Source organism: Furipterus horrens, unplaced genomic scaffold (assembly GCF_987537825.1).
Source record: "Furipterus horrens unplaced genomic scaffold, mFurHor1.1.pri manual_scaffold_4, whole genome shotgun sequence".
Classification (NCBI taxonomy): domain Eukaryota; kingdom Metazoa; phylum Chordata; class Mammalia; order Chiroptera; family Furipteridae; genus Furipterus; species Furipterus horrens.
The window spans coordinates 24,589,806-24,613,691 of record NW_028327174.1 but is presented as its reverse complement, the minus strand read 5'-3'; the positions used below and the strand labels follow the sequence as shown (position 1 = coordinate 24,613,691).

At 35.2% G+C, this 23,886-nt stretch overlaps 1 protein-coding gene and 1 pseudogene across 1 annotated transcript; one reads left to right on the top strand and one right to left on the bottom strand.

Moving 5' to 3' along the window:
• Window positions 1–665: 665 nt before the first annotated feature.
• Window positions 666–8,402, bottom strand: LOC150011380 (TGF-beta-activated kinase 1 and MAP3K7-binding protein 2 pseudogene; annotated as a pseudogene).
• A 3,377-nt stretch (window positions 8,403–11,779) lies between these two features.
• LOC150011379 (NKG2-A/NKG2-B type II integral membrane protein-like) lies at window positions 11,780–15,844 on the top strand. The gene is made up of 6 exons (XM_090275433.1): window positions 11,780–11,984; window positions 12,372–12,467; window positions 12,936–12,989; window positions 13,508–13,659; window positions 15,252–15,352; window positions 15,667–15,844. The coding sequence occupies exons 1-6, from the start codon at window positions 11,810–11,812 to the stop codon at window positions 15,776–15,778; spliced, it is 690 nt and encodes a 229-aa protein (XP_090131559.1). The 5' UTR covers window positions 11,780–11,809; the 3' UTR covers window positions 15,779–15,844.
• The last annotated feature ends 8,042 nt before the right edge of the window (window positions 15,845–23,886 follow it).

Below are 23,886 nucleotides of genomic sequence, written 5' to 3'. Positions count from 1 at the left end.
CAGGCTGTGGTGGGCTCTGTGGCTTTCAGGGGGTGTGTAGCTCAGACTATGCAGTCAACATGGTCAGAGGTGATATTTACTGTTTGGTTGAAATAATGGCCTGAATTAGGTGTGAATTGCTTCATGGAAAGTTTTGAAACCCCGCTATTTCTGTAAACATATTTTGTGACAACAGAAATATTAAAAAGAAGATAGAGAACTTTTTAGAGCAACAACATGAAATTGACATGAGCAGAGAAAATGAGATTGATTTAAACATATTCACAAATATTTTAGGAAGGAGGAAGAAGGAAGACTAAGCTTTCATACTTACCAGCATACAAAATTTGCCCATGAATATGTAAATGGAGGAGAATCTGAAAGGTTAGGGATTATGTAGATATGGATTATATCAAAATGTAATTAACTTTTTTATTAGAAGTTATCCATGAATATCCATGAATTAATGAATTGGATTACTGACATCCATAATAGGATACTGTAGTCTTTCAAAACTAAGTCTTTCAAAAGCTAAATTTTCATGTTGTGAATTTCAACTACCCGTAACATTAGAATGAGTTATTATTAGCTCTGTGGGCTAACATTTAACATTAGCACAACAGCATATTGTCACATTTTCAATTCAAAAAAAATTCCTATGTGTCAGTGAAACTTTTCTCCTAATGTCAGAATATTTTCTTGAACTTCAACTTTGGTTTTAGAAAAAAGATACAGAGGCTTTTGGCCCAGAAATGCCTTGGAACCTCACACTGTTCACAGTGGATTAATGCTGATGGCTCAAAAGGTATTAGCAGTGCAATTCTGCTGGGCTTCCTTTCCATCCTTCATGTCTGGAGCTTTTGGTGTGTCAATAGTGGACATTTGATTTTTGAATTTTGATGGCACTGAATCTATAAATACAATATTGTCATAGAAGTTATGGATAGTCTTCAGATTCAAATGTGGTCCTCACACTTGAAAAACATTAATCAATGTCTGTATGCAGTTCATCTCAGTCTGGGATTGTCTATTATAACTTCTCCGCTGCTGCATTTCTTTAAATGAAGGTAGTTGGGATACAGAATTTGATCTTTTCAGGTGCCAAATTGTATTATTCTCCATTTCATTGACCTCAGATTTTCGTTTATCCAGCCAACTTTCTTGAATCTCATGTTCTCTTCTAAGTTGTCCTACTTTGGCCTTGTGGTCTTCCCCATAAAGCTTGTGGGCAGGCAGCAGCTGTGAGTACCATTTTCAACTTCCACACCTCACTTATTCTATCTGCATGTACGAAAGTAGGGTCTATAAGGTACTGTATACTGTTTGTACATAGTGATCAGGACAGTTTACAAGATTTCTAAGTTCAAAAGTGGGAACACCATCCCTAGTGAAACTGCAGGGGCTTTAATTGAAGAAACTAATTTTGAAAGCATGCTTTGTCTTGGGTTGTGTGACCAGCACTGGAGGAGAAATTGAAGAGATAGTGCTCATGGCTTGGCTTGTGGGAGGGTGATGAAGAGTAAAGCCAGCATTTATGCTTACTTGCCCAGACATCCTCGTATTCCTGCAGACAGCAGGTGCTCCAGAGTCTGTGGCTATGAGATATGTAGACAGTTGGTGGTGTTAGCTGAAATATATCAATAGATCTTAGATTAATTACTGGACATCACCATATCAATATTTGGGGTGTTGGAAGCTATGTAAACAGTGGGCTGGCTGTTTTCTGTTTAAAATCTGCCTCTTAAAGAGGAACTTCTGGAGGTCTATAGGAATGGAATTTTGAAGAATTGTTTCTATGGGCTAATTCTGATTTGATTTAAATTTTTTTTGAGCTCTTGTTGAAATATTCTGAATGCTGTATTGGCATTTGGCAGAAGAAAATTGTCAGCTATTTAATGAATCGTCGGTGATTCTAAAATAGTTATGTGAACTGATGAGCATGTAGATGTGAGAAGTCTGGTGGCCTTCCTGATTTGGCTGTTGGGTTTAGATATGTGACAGAGGATTACATTTAGGATAAGTAGTCAAGGGACCAGGTTGTAAACATCAATAGAATGATCACAGGCACTGCTTCCATTGATTCTATTCCCTTTGCTTTCTTATGGTAAATATTCTGTGACTGCAAATCCAGTTTGAAAGAAATTATGTGATTGCATAAGCCAGAAATTCCAGAATCACCTGAAAAATAGAAGTCTTATTCACAATAAAGATACCTTGTACTGTTCTGGGAGAGAACAGCATAACAGACATTAAAGTTGTTCTGATTGTGTAACATGACCTGGATACAACTTCTGATACTACAGCTTAACAGAATTGTTAGGGTTCATGGTATTACGTTGAGATATCCAGTTAGAATTCTGGTCAACTAGAAGTGTAAGACCTAATATAGATAGAATTTCCCTGTAGGCTAAGTCACAGGTCATCTAAAATTCTGAAAGTCAGTTGAGGACTTCTTTAGAATATTTCTATACTGCTTGATTGGGACTATTAGTATGGGAGACAATTCTAGGTTTAGTGGAAATAGTGCTCATTTCTTCAATTAAAGCATTTTTTTTTTCTTCATCCTTACAGCCTAGAGCAACACAATAGCTTCAGATTTGACACGTCAGCCCTGGGTTCCTCTGGCTCTGTCCCCATAGATCAGATGGAGAAAAGGAGTGAAAGAGAGGAAGGCAGTTGCATCACTGTTTCCAGGTTCCCAATTCAAGGACCCTATTGGAGTGGTCCCTCCTCTCTAGTAACCAATATCCTCCCTCCTCCCTTCCCTTTTGCTCCCCCACCCCTCATCTCTTTTGCAATGGCTAGTCCCCATTATTTTTCTTTCATAGTGTTTCATATCTTTTCACCTTCATTTTTGAGGCACTAGGAAATAAATAATATGAAACACATTATTTAAAAATCTACAGTGGGAATGACTATTAATTAACAATTCTAGCAAGAAATTGATTTTATTATTATCAGACTTCATTCTCGTCGTTGGCAGCCGTCTGTCTCGAGAGACGATGGTGTAGCTTCTTAAGAGTCTATCTGCACTCTCCAGTGAAGCTGAAGCTACAGAGCCTCGATGAAGCTACAGAGCCTGGGCAGGGTGATATGGAGGGTCTGCTGTTGCCCATGCAGCAGACCCCCCCTCTCTTCGCAGCTGAAGGATCCAAGGGAAAGACGGAGTCAATACAGCTTGGCTTCAGGTGCGCCGCAGGAGTTGCCGGTGTTGACTACAATGTCAAACCGCCTTAGGGACTCCGGCTCCGGATTTTCTGTCGGGGTTTACTCCCTTAGCCTTTCCCCTGAAGAGGTATGCCGCAAGGCAGCGGAGGTTTTTTGGAATCAGAGTTTTCCTTCTCTGATGTGCCCTGACTGGAAGATCGAACCAGCGACACTTAGCTCGCAGGCCGACGCTCAATCCACTGAGCCAAACCAGCCAGGGTCAGACTTCATTATATGTTTTATTTATCTGGCATTCAATACATAACATATACAGTATGTATGTTATATGTTAAAACATACACTATAGAGGTTATATTTTTCATATTTTAATAAATATAGTATTTTTCCCATAAAAGAATCATGTGTATCTCACTAACACAGAATGAGTTACTAAATGGATTCTTCTTAAAAATATATGTATTAGAATTATTTCAATGGCATTGCATTTGCATTATTTTTTAATGCCTTTAAAGACTATACTATTCTCTGGTATGCAATGCATATTTAAACCTTTCCTTTTGAAAGACATCAGGTCATTGACATCTAAAAATCTTATTATGGACTTATTTTTGACTCTCCATAGCCGTTACTTCATTATTTAGTATGTGTAATTTATGTACAGAGCAAATTTGCAGATTTGTATAATCAAACCTTTCTACGTAACTCCTAAAAACACATTTGCCAATCCTAACACATCTCTTTTCTGATATATTAGCTCACTAATTTTGCCAATATGATGACCTAAATTAATGATCTTCAATTTATTTAAGTTGCATTTTATTTGTTATCATGAGAATTTAGCATTTTTTCACATTTTAATCAATTTTGGGTTTTGTTTTGTTTGTGTGTGTTAAATGTCTATTCATGCTTTTTGTCCATTTCCCGAATTGGCTGTCATTTGTTTATTGATCTGTACATGCTCTTAATATATGGCTATACATCACCTGTTATATAAATTATAAATATCTTGTTTTTCTTTTGTATGGTCAAACATGTTATTTTGTATTTGTCTTGACCTTCCTCAAAGATTACAAATCAATTTTTTGTTTTTCTTACCTTATATATGTATTACTTAGGTTTAGTATTTCATTCACTTATAAATTTTTAGGGATAGAGAGTTTGCTTTTTTCTAAAAGTATATCAAGTTGTCTAATTCAAGTTATTGAATTTTTTAAATTTATTGTCTGATAACACTTTAAAAAATAATTTATTTATTTATTTGTTTATTTATTTATTTTTAGAGAGAAAGGAAAGGAGAAAGAGAGGGAGAGAAGCATCACTGTGTGGTTGTCTCTCACTCGCGCTCCCAACTGGGGACCTGACGTGCAACCTAGTCATGTGCCCTGACTGGGAATCGAACCAGCGACACTTGGCTCGCAGGCCGATTCTCAATCCACTGAGCCACAGCAGCCAGGGTGATAACACTTTTAAGTAGCATTTTTGGTTTGTCTACAACATGTCAAGTCATAGAATGGTAAGCAATGATGAACATAGAATCTATCCTGGTGGAACTTAAGAGTTTTCAGAAAAAAATATCTATCAAACAACCACAGAAGTTTTTTTAAAATTACAGTTTTTATTATTCTACAAAAGTAAATGTAAATTCTAATGATGTGCGATGAAAAATATAATAAGGGTAACTGACCTAGTTTAAGAGTTTCCTAAAAGTTACCTAAGGGAGTGAAAATTAATGTAGGTATTAAAATTTGAATCCTTGTTGTTAGTTAGGTAAAGAGAAGAGGGTGAAAGTACAAAACCCCAGTGATATTAATGGAAATGGCTCTTTGAGTTCGAGAAGAATGGTGTCGCAAGAGCTAAGAAATAGGAGCCAATGTGCTATCTGGTAGAGCTGCAAAGACAGGGCCAGAACAAAGGCAGACAGGCCTTGTCATTGACATAGATGTGCAGAGAATGAGGTAAGTAGGAGAACTCCAGATTTCTTTCTCCTTTAACAAGATGAAAAAATAATGACTTTTCCTATTATAAAATCATGGTTGAGAAGATGATATTGTTTACTTCGTTTTTATTTTGGAGGTGTTGGGTTTAAGTTGTTAATATTTGAAACCGTAAGAGGAAGTACTAATTGATAAGGAAAAAAGTGAGCTGAAACCTGAAGGAGAAATATTTTTCGGCACATATGCATGTATCAACACATGCTTATATGTGATGAAACAGTGAATATGAAGAGACCAAGAAAATATAGAATAAGGAAAGAAGTGTTTAAAAAGAAGGGAGTGAGTAGTGTATAATGTTGAATGCAATTAAGAGCTCAATTAAAAGAGAAATAGAAGGATCTATTTAGCAGAGTGAGATGATTTGTGACAAAAAAGAGTGCTGATGCTGTGGAGTCATTGGGGCAGGAGCCAGGTTGTAATGTCTTGAGCAGTGAGAGTAAAATGTAAGAAATGGAGATGAAATGAAGAGAGCACTTTGAGTACTTTCTGTTTTCTAAGAAAGAAAGAAAGTGAGGATAGTAGGTAAGCTGGTGGGAAGGATACCACTAAGGAAACATTGAATATTCCAAAGGAAAGAGAAATGATGAATAGTGTGTGAATCTTGGGTAGCAGGAGTGGATGGATCCAAATGCAGATGACATTGGCCTTGTGCAAGAGGAAGAGCACATCCTTCTAACAGAGGAGAAGACACATGCTTAATAAGGAGAAAGTAGAGATTTTCAGTCTGATAATCTGAGTTTGTTTCTATTTATCTGTGAAGTAGGTCATCTTCTGAGAATAAGAAAGGATGTGTAAGAGTCAGAGATTTGTTAAGAATGGAGAATGTGTGAAAAAATTAATTTCAGAGGATGTGAAAGTGTGATGACCTGAAAAAGCAAAGGGCTCATAGCAACATTAAAGCAATTTCCTTTTTCTTCTTTTTATTTTTTCATTATTTTTTTATTTTTCAATTACAGTTGATATATTGTATTAGTTTCAGTTGTACACCCTGGTGATTAGACACTACATAACTTTCTAAGTAATAATCCCATTAAATCTCTTACCCATCTGACACCATACATAGTTATTAGAATACTATTGACTAAATTTTCTGTGCAGTACTTTACATCCCCATGACTATTTTTGTAACAACCAACTTGTACTTCCTAATTCCTTCATCCATCCTCCAAACCACCCTTCCATCTGGCAAACATCAAACTGTTCTCTGTATCTATGAGTTTGTTTCTGTTCTGCTTATTTGTTTATTTTGTTTTTTAAATTCACCTGTTGATAAATATGTATTTGTTGCCATTTTATTGTTTGTATTTTATCTCTTTTTTTCTCTTTCTTAAAGAAGACCCTTTAATATTTCATAAATGCTGGTTTGATGGTGATAAACTCCTTTAGCTTTTTCTTGTCTAGGAAACTCTTTATATGTCTTTTGATTCTAAATGACAGCTTTGCTGGGTAGAGTAATCTTGGTTGTAGGTCCTTGCTTTTCATCACTTTGAATATTTCTTACCAATCCCTTCTGGCCTGCAAAGTTTCTGTAGAGAAATCAACTGGCAGTCTTATGGGAGCTCCCTTGTGGGTAACTAATTGCATTTTCTTTGCTGTTTTTAAGATTCTCTATTTGTCTTTAACTGTTTGCATTTTAATTATAATGTGTCTTGGTGTGGTTCTCTTTGGGTTCATCTTGTTTGGGCTCTCTGTGCTTCCTGGATTTGCATGTCTATTTCATTCACCAGGTTAGGGAAGTGTTTTGTCATTATTCTTGCAAATTGGTTTTCAATTTCTTGCTCTCTCTCTTCTCCTTTTGGCACTGCCCATGATGCAAATGTTGGTACACTTGAAGTTGTTTTAGAGGATTTTTACACTATCTTGATTTTTGGATTTTTTTTTCTTTTTGTTGTTCTGATTGGGTGTTTTTTGCCTTCTTGTAATCCAAATTGCTGATTTGATTTTCAGCTTTTTCTACTCTCCTATTGATTTCCTGTAAATTATACTTCATTTAAGTTAGTGTATCTTTCATTTCTGACTGATTGTTTTTTATGATTGCTGTTGAATTTCTCAGTTAGTTACCTGAAGTTCTCACTAAGTTCCTTGAATATCCTTATAACTATTTTTTTGAATTCTGTATCTGGTAGTATGCTTGCCTCCATTTCATTTAGTTTTTTTTTTTCCTGTTCTTTCATTTGGGACGTGTTTCTTTGTCTCTGCATTGTGGTTGCTTCCCTATGTTTGTTTCTATGTAATAAGAAGAGCTGCTACATCTCCCAGACTTGGTAGAATTGCTTTGTGTACTGGGTGTCATGTAGGACCCCATGGTGCAGCCTCCCTTGTCACTTGACCTGGGTACTGCAGGTACACCACAGTGTGAGCTGTTGCACTGCCCTGTTATAACTGAGTCTTGATTGCTGTTGGCATCACTGGGAAGGATTGACCCCCAGGCCAATTGGCTGTGAGAACCAGCTGTGACAACAGTGGAGGACATGTTGTGCATGAGCCAACCCTACAGATCAAGACTTGCTTCAGTGGGACTTTGGTGCTCACCCAATATGCCCCTTGAGTGTGTCACTCATGGTGGTGGTAGGGTTGTAATCCCATGAAGTTTGAAATTGACCACTGGGTACATTGGCTCTGGGGCCTCCCAGGAGGTGCAAGGTCAGTCACCTCATGTGCCCTGCTTGGGACGACCCAGCACAAACTACTGAGTGACCTAAAGATATCTGTTGCTTGTGCTGGGCTTGGAGGTACCCAGGGGAGACCAAGATGTGGACCAAGACTGTTTGTTCCTAGTGCTGGGCCTGGGGCCACTTAGCAAGAGGTACAGAGTACCCAGAGGCCAGGTGCTGCTTGTTTGAGAGACTTTAGGAGAATCTAACACATGAGGCAAGGGAAGTCATTTGCATGGAAAAGCCACTGAAAATGGTTTGGGTGGGCCTACAAGTTGGGTGCGGTGGGGTCTCAAGGAATCTCCAGGGCTGGGAGAACAGTGTGAGCCAGATTAAGGGAGACTCAGATATGGATCCTGCCTCCCAGCTCTGTGTGTGTGTGTGTGTGTGTGTGTGTGTGTGTGTGTGCCTTTTCTAGTTCTTTTGTCAGGCAGAAAGCTGCCTCCCCACCTCTTGCTCTCATGCCAGACAATTCAGTTCCTCCCTGCATGTCCCTGTTTCCTTTCAAGCTGCTGTTCCAGTGCTGGAGCTCAGAAGGAGTAAGTTCAAGCAAGTTCATGGATGGGCCCTTTACGACAGACTGTCTAGGACTCCAGGAGTCCTCCATTTCTCTTAGCCACAATCCCCACTGGTTTGCTGGTTTTTACAGCCAGGAGTTATGGGGACTTCTTCTCCTTGCATTGGAACCCTGCGCTAGGAGGCTTGGTGTCAGGTTGGGACCCTTTGATCCTCAAGGGGTATTTCCACAGCCGAGATTCCTCCCAATTTATATCTGACACATGGGTATGGGACTAGCCTGTTCTGCATCTCCTACCCTTCTACAAGCCTTAATGTGGCTTTTTCTTTAAATTTCTAGTTGTAGAACTTCCGTTAAGCTAGATTTTAGGTGGGTCTGAATGATGGTTGTTCTGTAGTTTAGTTGTAATTTTGATGTGGTTGTGGGAGGATTTGAGTACTGCATTTACTTATACCACCATCTTGACCAGACATCTAAAGCAATTTCATGTTAGTGACAATGAATTTATATTGTATTAAATCTGACCTGTTTTAAAAGTACTTGGCTTTTCGGACACTGAAAGAGAGAAACAGATAATTAATTTCATTCATAAGATAATATTATTGAACATTGGGACTAAAAGAAGTTCAAGGGAATAAGTACATTGGCAGAAGAGAAACATATTATGGAATCAAGCCAGATGGGAGAGAGGTGAAGGAAGAAGCAGATTGACATATTAGAGCAAAATGGAGTTGGAAACAGGGCTAGAGGGGCTAATGCCATCAGAGAAAGGCTAGTTCTATTTTCATGTCTAAAGTAGATGAACACGCTATAAAGGTAAAGGTATTTGTGGAAGGTAGCTTTAATAAGACAATTTTGAGTGTAATCATATGTGGGATATAAAACTGAAACTCAGAAACACAGACAACTGTATGGTGGGTAGTGGGGATAGAGAGAAGTAAAGGGTAAAGGGGGATAAATATATGGTGAAAGAAGATGATTTCAGTTTGGGTGGTGGACACAAAATGCAATGTACAGATGATGTTATCATAGAAATCTACACATGAAACCTATATAATATTAGTAACCAATGTCACCCCAATAAATTTAGTAAAAAAAAAAAACAGTTCTGAGATGAAACATTTAAAGGTATGACAAAGGTCAAGGTGTTCCCATGGGAGTGGTTGGCTGAGACACAATGGAGAAGTCATTTGGAGATGAGGAATCAAAGGGACAGAGTGGCCAGGATGTAGGAGGTTCATGAACACAGACACGTGTGAATCAGAAGGCCATGATTCATCATCACTGGTGAATAAAGAGGATGCCTGGTAGGACCTAGGCAACACTGAGTGAAGGATGCCCTCCCCATATTTTACAATATGAACACAATTTCTTAGAGGCATTTTTAAATGGACAATCTAAATGACACAGTTACAGGTGTATTTGTTCTTTCAGCTGGAGCCCAAAGTCTCCTGTATTCTGCATCTGGGTGGTGAGATAAACTGATTTCAAAATTGCCAAAGTGTGAGCATTTCCTGTTCAAACCTTAAGTGACACATTGATGAGATACTTACTTTTTCCACTATTGTTTTACTCTGAGCCTTCATAGGGCAGTCTGTGAAGGTAACAGATATTTTGGCCCTGAATTTATGTTTTTAAATCTCTCCTTTTATTACCCAACTGGACCAGTCCTCCTTTATGAGAGCCACCTGGCCTCCCCACTAAAGGATGCTCAGCTTTCTGGCTGACAGAAGGTATGTGTCACTACTCTCCTGTCTCTCTATTAGCCCATCTCATGTAGTGGGAGAAATAAAAGCCTAGATGTGAAGCAACTGAAGGTCAATTAATATACAAAAAAATCAAATGGAATAGTAGTGCTTTATTTGAATAATTCAGGGTAAAAACAACCATAAAATATGAAATACATTGAAAGATTTCTTAAAGTATTCAGATTATTACCTATAGGAAATTAATCAAATGCATACACACATGCATAACTGGGTTTGTAATCAAAATAATTTAAAGTTGAACCCATAAACATCATGAAAAGGAATAATTCATTTTGGATTTTTATAATCAGTAAAAGGGTTTTTTTTTGTTTTGGTATAGTAATATGTTAATTTATATTTTGCCTTATCTTTCTAGATAGGTGCTTAAAAAATAATTCATTGCATGATAAAAGCCAGATGCAATTTCTTATACACTTATTTATATTGAATAAAATTAATTAAATTGAATAAAATTTAATTTATACTAAAAATGAGGATGAGGTAGCTTCTGTAAAATGTTAAACTAAACTTAATTATAAAAAATCAAAATAGTTTTAAAAATTTGAACAAACTTGGCAAAAATGATATACCATACTGATTAAAGAGACCCCTGCTTATTCAATAATTTTACAGGACATAATTGAATCAAAAATAATCACATGAAAATTGGAACTAAAATAATAATTAAGATAATTAACATTTTTGAGAGTTTCTGTGTTAGGTAGAGTACTATATTTTACAGGCAATACTTCTTATACATTATTTTCACCTTAGATTAGTAAAGTAGTTTACTTGACACTAAGTAACTTTTAAAAGTCACACATTGTAAGTTTGAAAGCCAGAATTAAATTCCGTTTCTCTGACTACAGAGTCCATTGACTGAATAATTAAATTATGTTATTTGGTTTATTGCAATTGCTTAGACAACTAAAGTGCTTTCGCTGACTTTGACAACCAAAGGATTTTTCTAAAAGTTTAAACCAACAAAGTTCTCCCATAAATAACCTATACTTCATCATTTTATGGGTTTAAACCTACCCATTAAATTATCAATTATTTTTGTAAAATAATTATTTTTAATCTGTTTGGTTGTTTTATTTTCATTATTTTTTAGGTTACAGATAAGTTTAGTGTGTCATGTAACATTTTCCAGCATATAAAATATTTCTTTATATTTTTACTTATTTCTCAGAACTCATCAATCATTCAAAGTAACGAACCTTTTGGTAATCACTTCAATAAATAAATGTAAGTCACTAAATAAATATAATTCAATTCAGGAAATTCAATGTAGAGCCAACATTGCTATTTTCCATCATAAAAGCACTCAGTCTTTACTACTAGATTTTACAATTTTCATAAAGTCTCTTTTTTCTAATAAAACATTTAATTCATAAGTCAGACATTCCAAAGGTGTCAAAATATTTCTGTGGAATCCGACTTTAAATTAATGAGGATGTTATTATTCATGTACTTCTATATTCATAATTATGTCTTTTATTGCCCCAACACATAATATGGCAACAAATGTAGAGTATATTTAAAAAATACATTTTATCCTGAGACACTTGTTTAAACCTGTAAGGAATTGAGAACCAGAACTTTTGATTCCTCAACTGGGTAATGAGCCCGATACTCACCCTCTACTCCGCCCAGTTTTACTGTGAGAGGTCTCTTGATTGCATGTACTATTTATTCACAAGTACACTTAATTTAAAGCACAGTCTCTGCTACCACTCAGCTGCAGAGATGAATGACCAAAGGGTAACTTATGCAGAATTGAATCTGGTGAAGGACTCAAAGAGGCAGCAAATGAAACCTAAGGGCACTAAAAGCTCCATTCCAGTAATTGAACAGGAAATAACCTATGCAGAGTTAAATCTTCAAAATGCTTCTCAGGACCTTAAGAATGACCACTGCAAAGGTAACACATTTAACAGACACAAAGTATAACTGTTCTAGCATGTGCAGCTGGGGTGCAGAGGTGTGGGAAAGAGTCAGGAATAAGCTCACATATTTTTCATCTTAAGGATCAGAGCCTGAAGTTGGGATAGTGTATTCTAGATGAAAGCTGAAGACTAACTTTATTCAGACATTGTTGTAAGTTGTAGTCTTTGACAAGTATCTCATGGAGCATTATTTCTTGAAAATGCAGTGAAATATTCTGAGAGGAAGATTAAAGTGATAGATACAGGTTTGGGGTCCAAGTTTATTTATATGATTACCTGTGCATGGGGTTCTCTGTGTATAAACTGTCTAAACAACTGTCTCCACCTCTCCTTTATCAGTGTTTCCTTTCCTCTCCCTGCAGCCTCCTCATCCCCTCCAGAGAAGCTCATTGCTGGGGTCCTAGCAATCATTTGCATTGTCCTGATGTCTATTGTGGTAACGATAGCTGTTATTCCCTGTAAGCAAATTTTTGTAAGCATATACGGAACTTTTCACTTTTATGTTCAACAGTGCCTCTAAAAACGTCATAATTGTAGAATCTCATTTTAAAGTATGCATTTAGACTAAATGAAGAATGTTATTTTGAATTTGTTAAATACATGAATAATGTGATTATAGAGAGTATTTTATATATATTCGTATATTCTGATTTCATAACTCAAACACATGTTTTCAAAGACTGGAATATCTTCTTAGAAATATAAACGCACTTTGAGATTGGTTAAACAAAATAGTGTAAAAGATAGTAAAGTCTGGTCCTATAGTTTTTTAAAAATATTTTCCCCTAAATGTTTATTACTTTATTAACTTTTCTTGGTAAAGTAAATTTTATTTCAGATTATTCTAATCCTAAATAATATACCATATTTCAAAGTATTCTGACTTATTTAGATTATGTTTTTAAGAATTACTTTAATTTTTGTAGCTACTAAAGGACCGGAGCAGAACAGTTCTTCCCTGATAACAAAGACCCAGCAAGGTACATAATTTTCAAAATTCTGATACTTGCACAATTTATATTTTGTATCTATCTTAAGCTAGACAAAAATGATAATAGGTTCTTGGTGAGGATACAAATTATAAAATGGGTTATATATGTTCATAGATAATGATTATAGAAGAGTATTCTTTCTTATGAAACTAGGTGAAGAAATATTAATTAAGATCACCATACCCATTGTTGTTGATGGCTCTGTTATAATATGACACGAGATAAGTAAGTTTACTCCTCTTAAAGGGTGGTTTCATTCATTGATGATTGAACATGTATAGAGTGGATATTTTTGTGTGTTTGCTTTATATGGGCACATAAATTAGGGGGTGAGCGGCTGACCCTCTCTGTGAGAGCATGAGTGTGTTTTGCTTATATGTACCAGTCTGTGAGGATACACAGACATATTATGTACGTATATGTTTATACTTGTGTAATTATGTAGATTAATTTTCATTTTTAAACTTCAAGTTGTTATTGGATAATATTTCATAATCTTTTTTCAGCATCTCATTGTGGTCGTTGTCCACTGGAGTGGTTCACATATTCCAACAATTGCTATTACATTAGTGCTGAAAAGAAGACATGGTATGAGAGTTTGAAGGCCTGTGCTTCTAAGAACTCTAGTCTCCTTTACATAGATAATGAAGAAGAAAAGGTAAGATATCAAACATGTCATACACTATTAAAGGCTTGTGTTAGTCAATATTATATCTGTAGAATTTATCCATATTTTTGTACATATTTGTAGCTATTTAAAGTCTGTATAATATCACATTGCTTGACTTAATATTTTATTATATTGTATACCAGTGATGCACATATGCCTGGGTTCTAAAATAAACTTTGCTATTTAATTTTACCTTATATCAAAGACACTAAACATATCATAATTGAGCAGATTGATTACAAAGGGAGTAGAACCATGTAATTACAAATCGTTTCACAAAACGGGGTTGGCAGTCCTCCATGGCTCTGCTCCTGTGTACTCATTCTCTCACCACTTACCCACTGTACTGACTTTTAATATTGTGGAGTCTCTTTGCTTGTTTTTGAACATCATATAAATGAAATCATACAGTATACATTTTTCTTCCTGTCTCTTTTCACTCCCATATGCTATTGTTCCATTTTATCTATTATAACACTGCATTTACCTGCAGTTTGTTGCTGAGTTATGTGAATGTAACATTTTAAGATCCATTGTAATGATGTCTTTCATTGGGGATGTGAGTCTCACGCCCTCAGGGATAAAAAGCCTTGCAGGTTCCATTACCTATAAAATCCCCTTTGCTGGTCCCACCTCCAACGTTCCTACCCTGGTTTCTCTTGAGAAAGGAGGAGCATTGCTCTGATTGCTTTTAATAGCCAGTGTACTGACAGATCACCTTTTAGCTTTGCCTAGTGTTACTGGGCAGGATTCCCTCTGCAAAGTAGAGGAGGAATGGTTTCCTTCAGCCACTTGCTATTCTAGGTTGGGTATTGGGGAGCATCAGGCCTAAGTCACTTCATTCAGTTGGGTGTGGATATAACATACCCTGTCACTTTATTGTTCCCTAATCCCGGATACCAAATTGTATTCCTTTCTCTTTCCAACTTTTGGAGTTCTCTTTGACTTGTATTTTTCATTAGTTCCAGAAATTATAGTGTAGTTATTAGAGAAATGAGTCTCTGACGCATAAGATCATTGGAGTCCACCAACACAGAGACAGATCAATTCAGGGGTTATCTGGTTAAAGGATGGTGCAGGGCCTCCCAAACATATTTTTACTTTATACCCTTTATTTTCTTAATTACAATCCTTTAATGTTTTTTTTAAAACCTGATCACTGAGAAACAGTAGAAAACTACATTGATTTAGTTATGGTACCAAATACATTATATAAGTATTTAGAAACTTAAAGCTTTGCTATGTTCATTTTGTCAACATTGGTAATGACTAAACTACATGAACCAGGATTTTTCATATTAACCTAAGAAGAAAATGAAACTACTAAAAATAAATGTTTGAGTTAATTTTAAACCAAATGTACAAACATTGCTGAAAATTTCTGACGATGTAAAAATGGATTTTAATATGTCTTTAATAAAAGTCAAATATATCTTTAGCATTAGATTAGAATCAGATACTCTCATTTTGTTCTCACAATGAAGGATCCTATGACACAATATACTACTTGCATTTAAAAATATATAATGCAAACTTTCATAATTATTATTTAAATAAGATTTTTGTTTATTTTGTGGTAGAAATTTCTGATTTTTATATTACCTCCTTCATGGACTGGAGATTTTCGTAGAAGCAGTGATCATCCATGGACATCGATAAATGATTTATCTCCCACAGTACAGTAAGTTGGGTTTTTTTAGTGCTATATAAAAGGAAAATATAAATGAGAATAATTCAAAAGAATGTTATTAATACATTTGTTTAAGTTGAATTATAAACATAAAGAATGATGTTCAAAGTTAATGAAATTTTGATATAGATATTAAATAATGACTACCCAGTTTTTCTAATAGCCAACACTTACTAATAAATAAAAAATATCTTTACCTGCTTTCAAAATATTCTCCTATTACAGTTACATGAAAAATGCTGTTTATTGTTTCATGGATTGGCCTCATATAATGTAACAAAATTATGCATTTTTCTCCAATACAGGATAACAGACTTAACATCTGATAAAGATAACTGTGCTATGCTACACACATATGGCCGCACACCAAAGAGTTGCATATCTCCAAAAAAATATACTTGCAAGCATAAGCTTTAAGGTTTAAACACTTGAGTTTATGTTCTGCCAGGTAACTTTATTTTTCATGAAATGGAAATAGTATTATGATTGTGTAAAACTTTGAATGAATTATATTATTTCTTCTAATAATAAAAGAAATTCCATAACAATTATTGGAAAATAATATACACATCCAAAAGTACAGATATCATCACATTACTTTTCGTGTCTGGTGTTTTTTTTGCTCATCATTGTATTTATGGCATTCAAGTTTTCTAAAAGAGCCCATGTTGTGAGAGTGAATTTAAATGAAACGTCAAGAATAAGCAAACCCACAGAAGCACAAAGGAGTTTAGTGTTTGCCAAGGGCTGGGTGTATGTAGAATTAGGAAATGGTTGCTAATTGGTTCAGAGCTTCTTTGGGGGGGGGGTGGTTAAAACATTAAATTCTGATAGTGGTGATGGTTGCAAAGTTGGTGAGTATACTAAAAATCACCAATATACATATTCTAAGTAGGTGAATTTTATGCTTTGTAAATTACACCTAAATAAAGCTGTTAAACACTTGGAGTTATGTTTGGAACTGTAATTAACAATACTGTATACTTGTAAGTTGCCGAAAGAGTATATGTGTTTTCACCATTAAAAAAAAAACAAAACAAAAAATATAATTATGTGAGGTGATGGAGCTTCTAGCTAACATTACAGTCATAATTACATTGCAATATATAAGTGTAACAAATCAACACACTGTACACTTTAAACTTATGCAATGTTATATGCCAATTATATCTCAGTACAGCTGGAAAAATGCTAACAAGCTATAAATGAATTGCTATATAATCGCAGAAGATGATGAGATAACTTGGAGAGTGTTTGAAAAACAGAAACATTTAAAAAAATTGAACATTGAACTGGCCTTACTTGATAAATATCTGTATTATATTCTTAGTTATGAAAGAAATAGAAGCAAAGGTAAGGAGATATAAGAGTATGTTGTGGGTAACCAAAGTTAGATAATTAGGATTAGCTATAATATGGACTGTGATTTATTTTTGATTTGTTACTTAAACGTCAACACCCGTACAAGAAAAACATCATTTCAGGTTAATATTTTCCTTATCATTACATATCTATATAAATAAATGATGTGCATTCACTGTAATTTAAAAATTTTTATATTAGAGAACAATGAAATAAGACTATTCTAAAATTAGCAGGTAAACTTGTACAGTAGTCCCTCTCTATATCGCGGTTCACTTATCATGGCCTCACTGTATTGTGGGATTTTTAAAAATATTATATTTATTTATCGCGGATTTTTTGCTATATCGTGGGATTTTGTGGTACTGTATACGTATGTTGTTAAAGTTATGTAGGTTTAAGAGTGTAGAATATGTTTAAGAACATAAGTAGTGTTTATAAAAGTGTGGAAAAGGTTAATAAGGGAGTGGGAAAGGTTAATAAGGAACTGGGAATGGTTTATAAGTGTGTGGGAAGGGTTTATAAAGCCTTAAAATATATATAAATACTAAAATAAATGTAAGGTTCCTACTTCGCGTATTTTCACCTATTGCGGGGGGCTCTAGAACATAATACCTGCGATAAGTGAGGGAATAGTGTACATTTAAACTTTAGGTAATTTATAAGAACTAGCCATTTTACAATATTGACTCCTCCAATCAATATCCTGCTTTATTCTTCCATGTATTATATTAGGTTTTCTTTAATTTCTTTACTATATTTTAATTTTCCTATATTGAAGCCTTAAAGAAGTATCATTATGAATATTTTATAGTCATAATTTTGTAAATGGCATGCTTATTTAAAGTTTTTCTTTAGTAATTTTTGCTGCTTGGACAGAAATACAATTGGGGTTTACATGTTGATTTTCTGTATTCTATCATTTCAAACTTATGTTCCCTTTTAATAATATAACTTATTTAACCCAATATATCTGAAACTTTTTGAACATATAATTAATATAAAAGTATTTATGAGATATCTTTATTTATTTATTTATATTGTTTTTCTTTTAAAGTTGTCCTATTTTCCCCCCATTGCTCTCCCCTACCCCACCCCCCCAACAGTCAAACCCTACCCTGTTATCCATGTCCATGGGTTATTTATACTAGTTCCTTGACTAGACCCTTCCCCTTCTTTCCTCCTTTTTTCCCTCCCCCTCTTTCTACTAATTACTGTCAGTCTGTTCCTTGTTTCCATGCCTCTGGTTTTATTTTGCTCATTTGTTTGTTTTGTTCATCAGTTTCCTGTATTTGGTGAGATCATATGGTATTTGTCTTTCCCTGCCTGGCTTATTTCACTAAGCATATGTTCTTTTGAATAGGTTCTATAAACAGTTATTTTATTTCTTTTCCCTTGGTGCAATTTTTTTCCTTGACTTATTTTCACAGGCTAGAGTTTTATTTCCAATGTTGGATAGTATGGACAGTAAAAGTTCTATATGTATCCTTCTCTATTTTAGGGAAAAATAATCATATACTTCATCCTTAAGCATAAGGGTTTGTTTTAAAGTTGTTCATCATACCTTTCACATATTAAAGCAATTCCATCATATTACCACTTTTCTAATAGATTTTATAATCAATTGATGTTACAATTTAGTTATTTTAACATCATTTGGAATGATAAATGTTTTCTCTGTATAATGTTTATGAAGTAAATAGCCATTCTTTCTTTCTTTCTTTTGTGATAAAGGAGAGGAGTCTTTATTCAAAACTTTCACAATTTTGGAATAACAGCTTTTTACATGCACTAGTCACTTTGGCCTATCCATTAAGGCTAAATAATTTAACTCTTTACTCACAACTTTAATCATTTAAACCTATTAATTAAGGCTAAACCCTTTAGAACCTGAGTTCTCCCATCATTGCCCCTATTTTTTAAAGAATATTTTATTGATTATGCCATTACAGTTGTCCCATTTTTCCCCCCTTTGCTCCCCACCACCTTGTACCTCCCCTTCCTTCCAGAAGTTCCACCCCTCTTAGTTCTTGCCCATGGGTTGTTCCTGTATGTTCTTTGGCTTCTCCCTTTCCTATACTATTCTTAACTTCCCCCTGTCTATTTTGTACCAACAAATTATGCTTCTTAATCCCTGCACCATTTCCCCATTTTTCCCCCCTCCCCACTCCCAGCTGATAACCCTCCAAATGATCCCCGTACCTATGATTCTGTTCCTGTTCTGATTGTTTGCTTAGTTTGTTTTTGTTTCCATTCTCTAGCTTCTGTTGTTGATAGTTGTGATACTCTTTTCATTTTAATGTTCATAATTTTGATCTTCTTTTTCTTAAATAAGTCCCTTTAACATTTCAAATAATAATGACTTAGTGATGATGAACTCCTTTAGTTTTACCTTGTCTGGGAAGAACTTTATCTGCCTTTCCACTCTAAGTAATAGCTTTGCTGGATAGAGTAATCTAGGTTGTAGGTCCTTGCTTTTCATCACTTTGAATACTTCCTGCCCTTCTTGCCTGCAAAGTTTCTTTTCAGAAATCAGCTGATAGACTTACAGGGATTTTTTTGTAGGTAACTCTTTTCTCCTGCTGCTTTTAAGATTCTCTATTTATCTTTAACTTTTGGCATTTTACTTATGATGTATCTTGGTGTGGTCCTCTTTTGGTCTAGTTTGTTTGGGACTCTGTGCTTCCTGGACTTGTATGTCTATTTTCTTCACCAAACTGGAAAAGTTTTCCTTCATTGTTTTTTCAGATAAGTTTTCAATTTCTTGCTCTTCTTCGTCTCCATCTGTCACCCCTATGATTCAGATGCTGGCACATTTAAAGTTGTCCCAGGGGTTCCTAAGCCTCTCCTTGTTATTTTTTTTTTGTATGTTTTATTGATTATCCTGTTATAGTTGTCCCAATTTCTTCTCCCTTTGATCCTCTCCACCCAGCAACCCTCCTCGCTCCAGCAGTCCCCCACCCTTAGTCCATGTCCATGGGTTGTGCATAAAGCTCTTCTCAATATCCCCCTGTCCACTCCCCACCCTCCTACTATGCTTCTTAATTTCTGCACTATTTTCCTCCTTCTCCCCCTTCCCCCTCCCAACTGACCTCCTCCTACAAAGCAGCAAGAGAGAAGAGGATAATTACCTGCAAAGGGGTACGTACCTATAAGACTGTCAGCTGATTTCTCAAAAGAAACTGCAGGCAAGAAGGGACTGGCAGGAAATATCCAAAGTGATGAAAAGCAAAGCCCTACAACCAAGATTACTCTATCCAGCAAAGCTATCATTCAGAATAGGACAGAGTAAGTGCTTCCCAGACAAAGTAAAGCTGAAAGAGATCATCTCCTTGTTTTTTTGAATTATGTTTCTTCACTCTGTACTGGCTGACTATTTATTTCCTCCTTATGTTCCATCGTTGATATGAACTACGGCTTCCTTCCCTTCACCATTGGTTTCATGTGGAATTTTTTTCCATTTCACTTAGCATAGCCTTCACTTCTTCCCTTATGCATTTGTCTTCCTTAATCTTGTCTGTCAAGTCTGTGAGCATCATTATCACCATTGTTTTGAACTCTGCATATATGAGGTTGACTATCACCTCATCGCTTAGTTCTCCCACGGGACCTTGATCTGCTCCCTCTTTTGGGCCATACTTCTTTGCCTCCTCTACCTGACTGCCTCCTGTGTTTTTCTGTGCCTTAGGTAGAGCTATTGCAGCTGTTACATTGTAAGGGGTGGAGCCTTAGCTATTCATTAGTGTGAGGCAACCTGTTTCACCTCTGTCTTAGAGGGAACAATGCCACTTGCTCAGAACTCAGCCCTTTTCCAGGCATTTCTGCCACTCCCTGTCTGGGACTGGTGCCCCTCTAGCTATTGCCCTGATTGTGGTGCCCAGAGTGGATGGGTTTGCAGATATTCTAGGACCATGGGGGGCCTCTAAACAAATGGACTCTGCTGAGAGACCAGCAGTTTCTTTCTCTGCCCCAACTTCCACTGGTTTTCACAGTCAGAAACAATGAGGTTTTATTTTTCCCAGTGATGGACCTATGAGTCACGTGGTCTGGTCTGGTGCTGGGATTGCTCCCCAGGTGTCCCTCCAAGCTTTTATAAAGTGTGACTTCTCTTTATGCTGGTTGGCCACAGCCACCACCACTGTTGCTGCTACCACACCACCTCCTCTCTGCCCAAGTTCCACCTCTCCTACCTGTCTTGATAAGTATCGCTTCTTTATATCTTTATTTTGGGGCTTTAGTGCAGCTCTATTTTCTGGAACTTCTGGTTGTTTTTAGTTTTGAGGTAGTTGTATTTCTTCTTATTGTTGTGGAGGGTGGTGAGTCTCCCTTTATTTCTTTTAAATGTTAAGCCAATCTTGCATTTCTAAAATAAAACCACAATAACTATTTTGTATTGCCCTTCTTTAAAAGCCAGTGCATATATTACACTTAGATTAAGTTTTGTTTTTTTAATCCATGTTCATAAAGAGTTCAGATGTACTGACAGGTTTTAATATCAAGGATATATTGGAAAGCATTCCTTTTTTTCTATTTCTTGGAAGCCTTTTTAATAAAAGTACCATTATGTTTTTTTAAGTTGTTCATCCTTTTTATTATTTTCATCTTCTTTAACATTATTTTTATAATTTACACTATTACAGATGTCTCATTTCCCTCCTTTGAGAAACTAGAAAGAACAAATTGAGCACAAAGTCAGCAGAAGAAGAACATAAATGTTAGAACAGAAATAAATGAATGAAAACAAATAGAAAAGATCAACCAAACTAAGATTTGCTTCTTTGAAAAATAAACAAAATTGACAAACCCTTAGCTAAACTAACCAAGTGAAAAAGAGATAGGACCCAAGTCAACAAAGCTATGAGTGAAAAGAAGACATTATAGCTGAAACCACAGGAATTTAAAAAATTATAAAAGGCTACTGTGAATAATTATGTGCCAACTACAAGGCAATTGGGAAAAAGTGAAGTATTTTAGGAACATACACTTATCAAGGCTTATCAGCAAGAAATAGAAATGCAAATAGACCAATTACTTATAAGTATATTAAATCAGTAGTCAAAAATTCACAATGAAGGTAAGTCCAGGACCATAGGGCTTCTCTGGAAAATTTTAGCAAATATTTAAAAGAGAGTTATCACTAATTTTTCTCAAACTCTTCCAAAAATGTTGAAGAGGAGTGAACACTTCTGTAGTCATTTTATGAGGCCAACAGTATCCTGAAACCAAAACCATAAAAAGGCACTACTAGAATAGAAAAATGCAGGCCAATATCCCCAATAAATTTAGAAGCAAAAATTCACAATAAAATATTAACAAACCAAATTTAGCCGTGCATTAAGAGGATCATTTATGATGATCAAATGGAATTTATACTTGGGATGCAAGGATGATTTATCATAGACAAATTAATTGATGTAATACATCACACTAATAGAATGAAAGAAAATAATTATATGATTATCACAATAAATGCAGAAAAAGCATTTGACAAAATTCAACATTTACCATGATAAAAACTCAAAACATTGGGCATAGAAATGACATATTTCAACATAATCAGTGGCATTTCTATACAGTAACAACTAAACTTTTCACAAAGAAATAAAGAACTTAATTCCACTTACTTTACAATAGAATCAAAACAATAAAATACTAGGAATGCGTTTAACTAAGGAGGTAAAATATCTCTATGCAGAAAACTAAAGATATCAATGAAAGAAATTGAAGGCACAAATAAATGGAAAGGTATTCCATGTTCATATATTGGGAGAATAATATTGTTAAATTTCCAGTATTACCAAAAACCATCTATAGGTTCAATGCAATCCCTGCCAAGATTCCAATGACATATTTTACAGAAGTAGACAAAGCACTCCTATTTCTATGCAACCACAAAAGATCTTGAATAGTCAAATAAAGCTGAAGAAAAAGAACAAAGCAGGGGGTAGCACATTTCCTGATTTTAAGCTATACTATAAAGCTATAGTCATCAAATACTGTATGATCCCATATGTAGACTCTAAAAAAAAGCAATGACAACAAAAAACAAGCTCATAGAAAAAGAGATCAGACTTGCGATTTCCCAAGGTGGGGGTTGAGAGGTGGGAAGGAATTAAAGGAAGGTGGTCAAAAAGTACAAAGTTCAGTTATAAAATAAATAAGTACTAAGGATGTAAAGTACAACATGACTATAGCTAACATTGCTGTAAGATATACAGTAGTTTCCCCAATGTCTGCAGGGTATATATACATTACAAGACTCCCAATAGATGACAAAAACCACGAAAAGTACTGAACCCTGTTAAGTACTGTTTTTCATATATATATATATATATATATATGTATATATATATATACATATATATATACCTATGATAAAGTTTATATATTAGACACAGTAAGAGATTAACAATAACTAACAATAAAGTAGGATAATTGTAACAATAAAATGTAATAAAAGTTTTGTGAATGTGGTCTCTCTCTCTCTCAAAATATCTCATAATACTGTACTCACCCTCCTTTTACTTGTGAAGATGAGAGATGATAAAATGCCTGTGTGATAACATGAAGTGAGATGAATGACATAGGTATTGTGATGTAGCATTAGGCTACTGTTGACCTCATGTCAGTACCTCAGATGGAGGGTTATCTATAATGATGTTAGATCATCAAGTCATGACAATGTTAATGGTTGAGTGTCAGGAGAAGACCATGTCCATGGCTAGGGATAGATAGTTAAAAGTTTTTTTGCTGAATATTTTTGAAGAACATTGTTATTGGAAGTTGCTGCGTCTTTCTTTTCATCTCATGAACATGTTGCTGCAAAGGTTGTAATCCTTTGGTGATCATATGGGCAATTGTAATGCTGCATTCCATGCAATGATTTCATTCCATAAGGTTTATAAAATAAGGGAGAATTAAAAACAAGCACTAGGATACCACAACAGCTTTTCTCAGTGATTTTCAACAGGTGTGCCATAAGAATTTATAAAACATGTAATACTTGACCATTTAGTCAGTTACACTGACCTCTTTTCCCTTAGACTGTCAAATTGAAAAATGACAGCAGCCAACACAATAGCCATCCTGTGTGAATGCCCATTCTTCAACCATAAATGCACAGGTCATGTAATAGAGTTGAATCTTATTGGCCACATTGCATA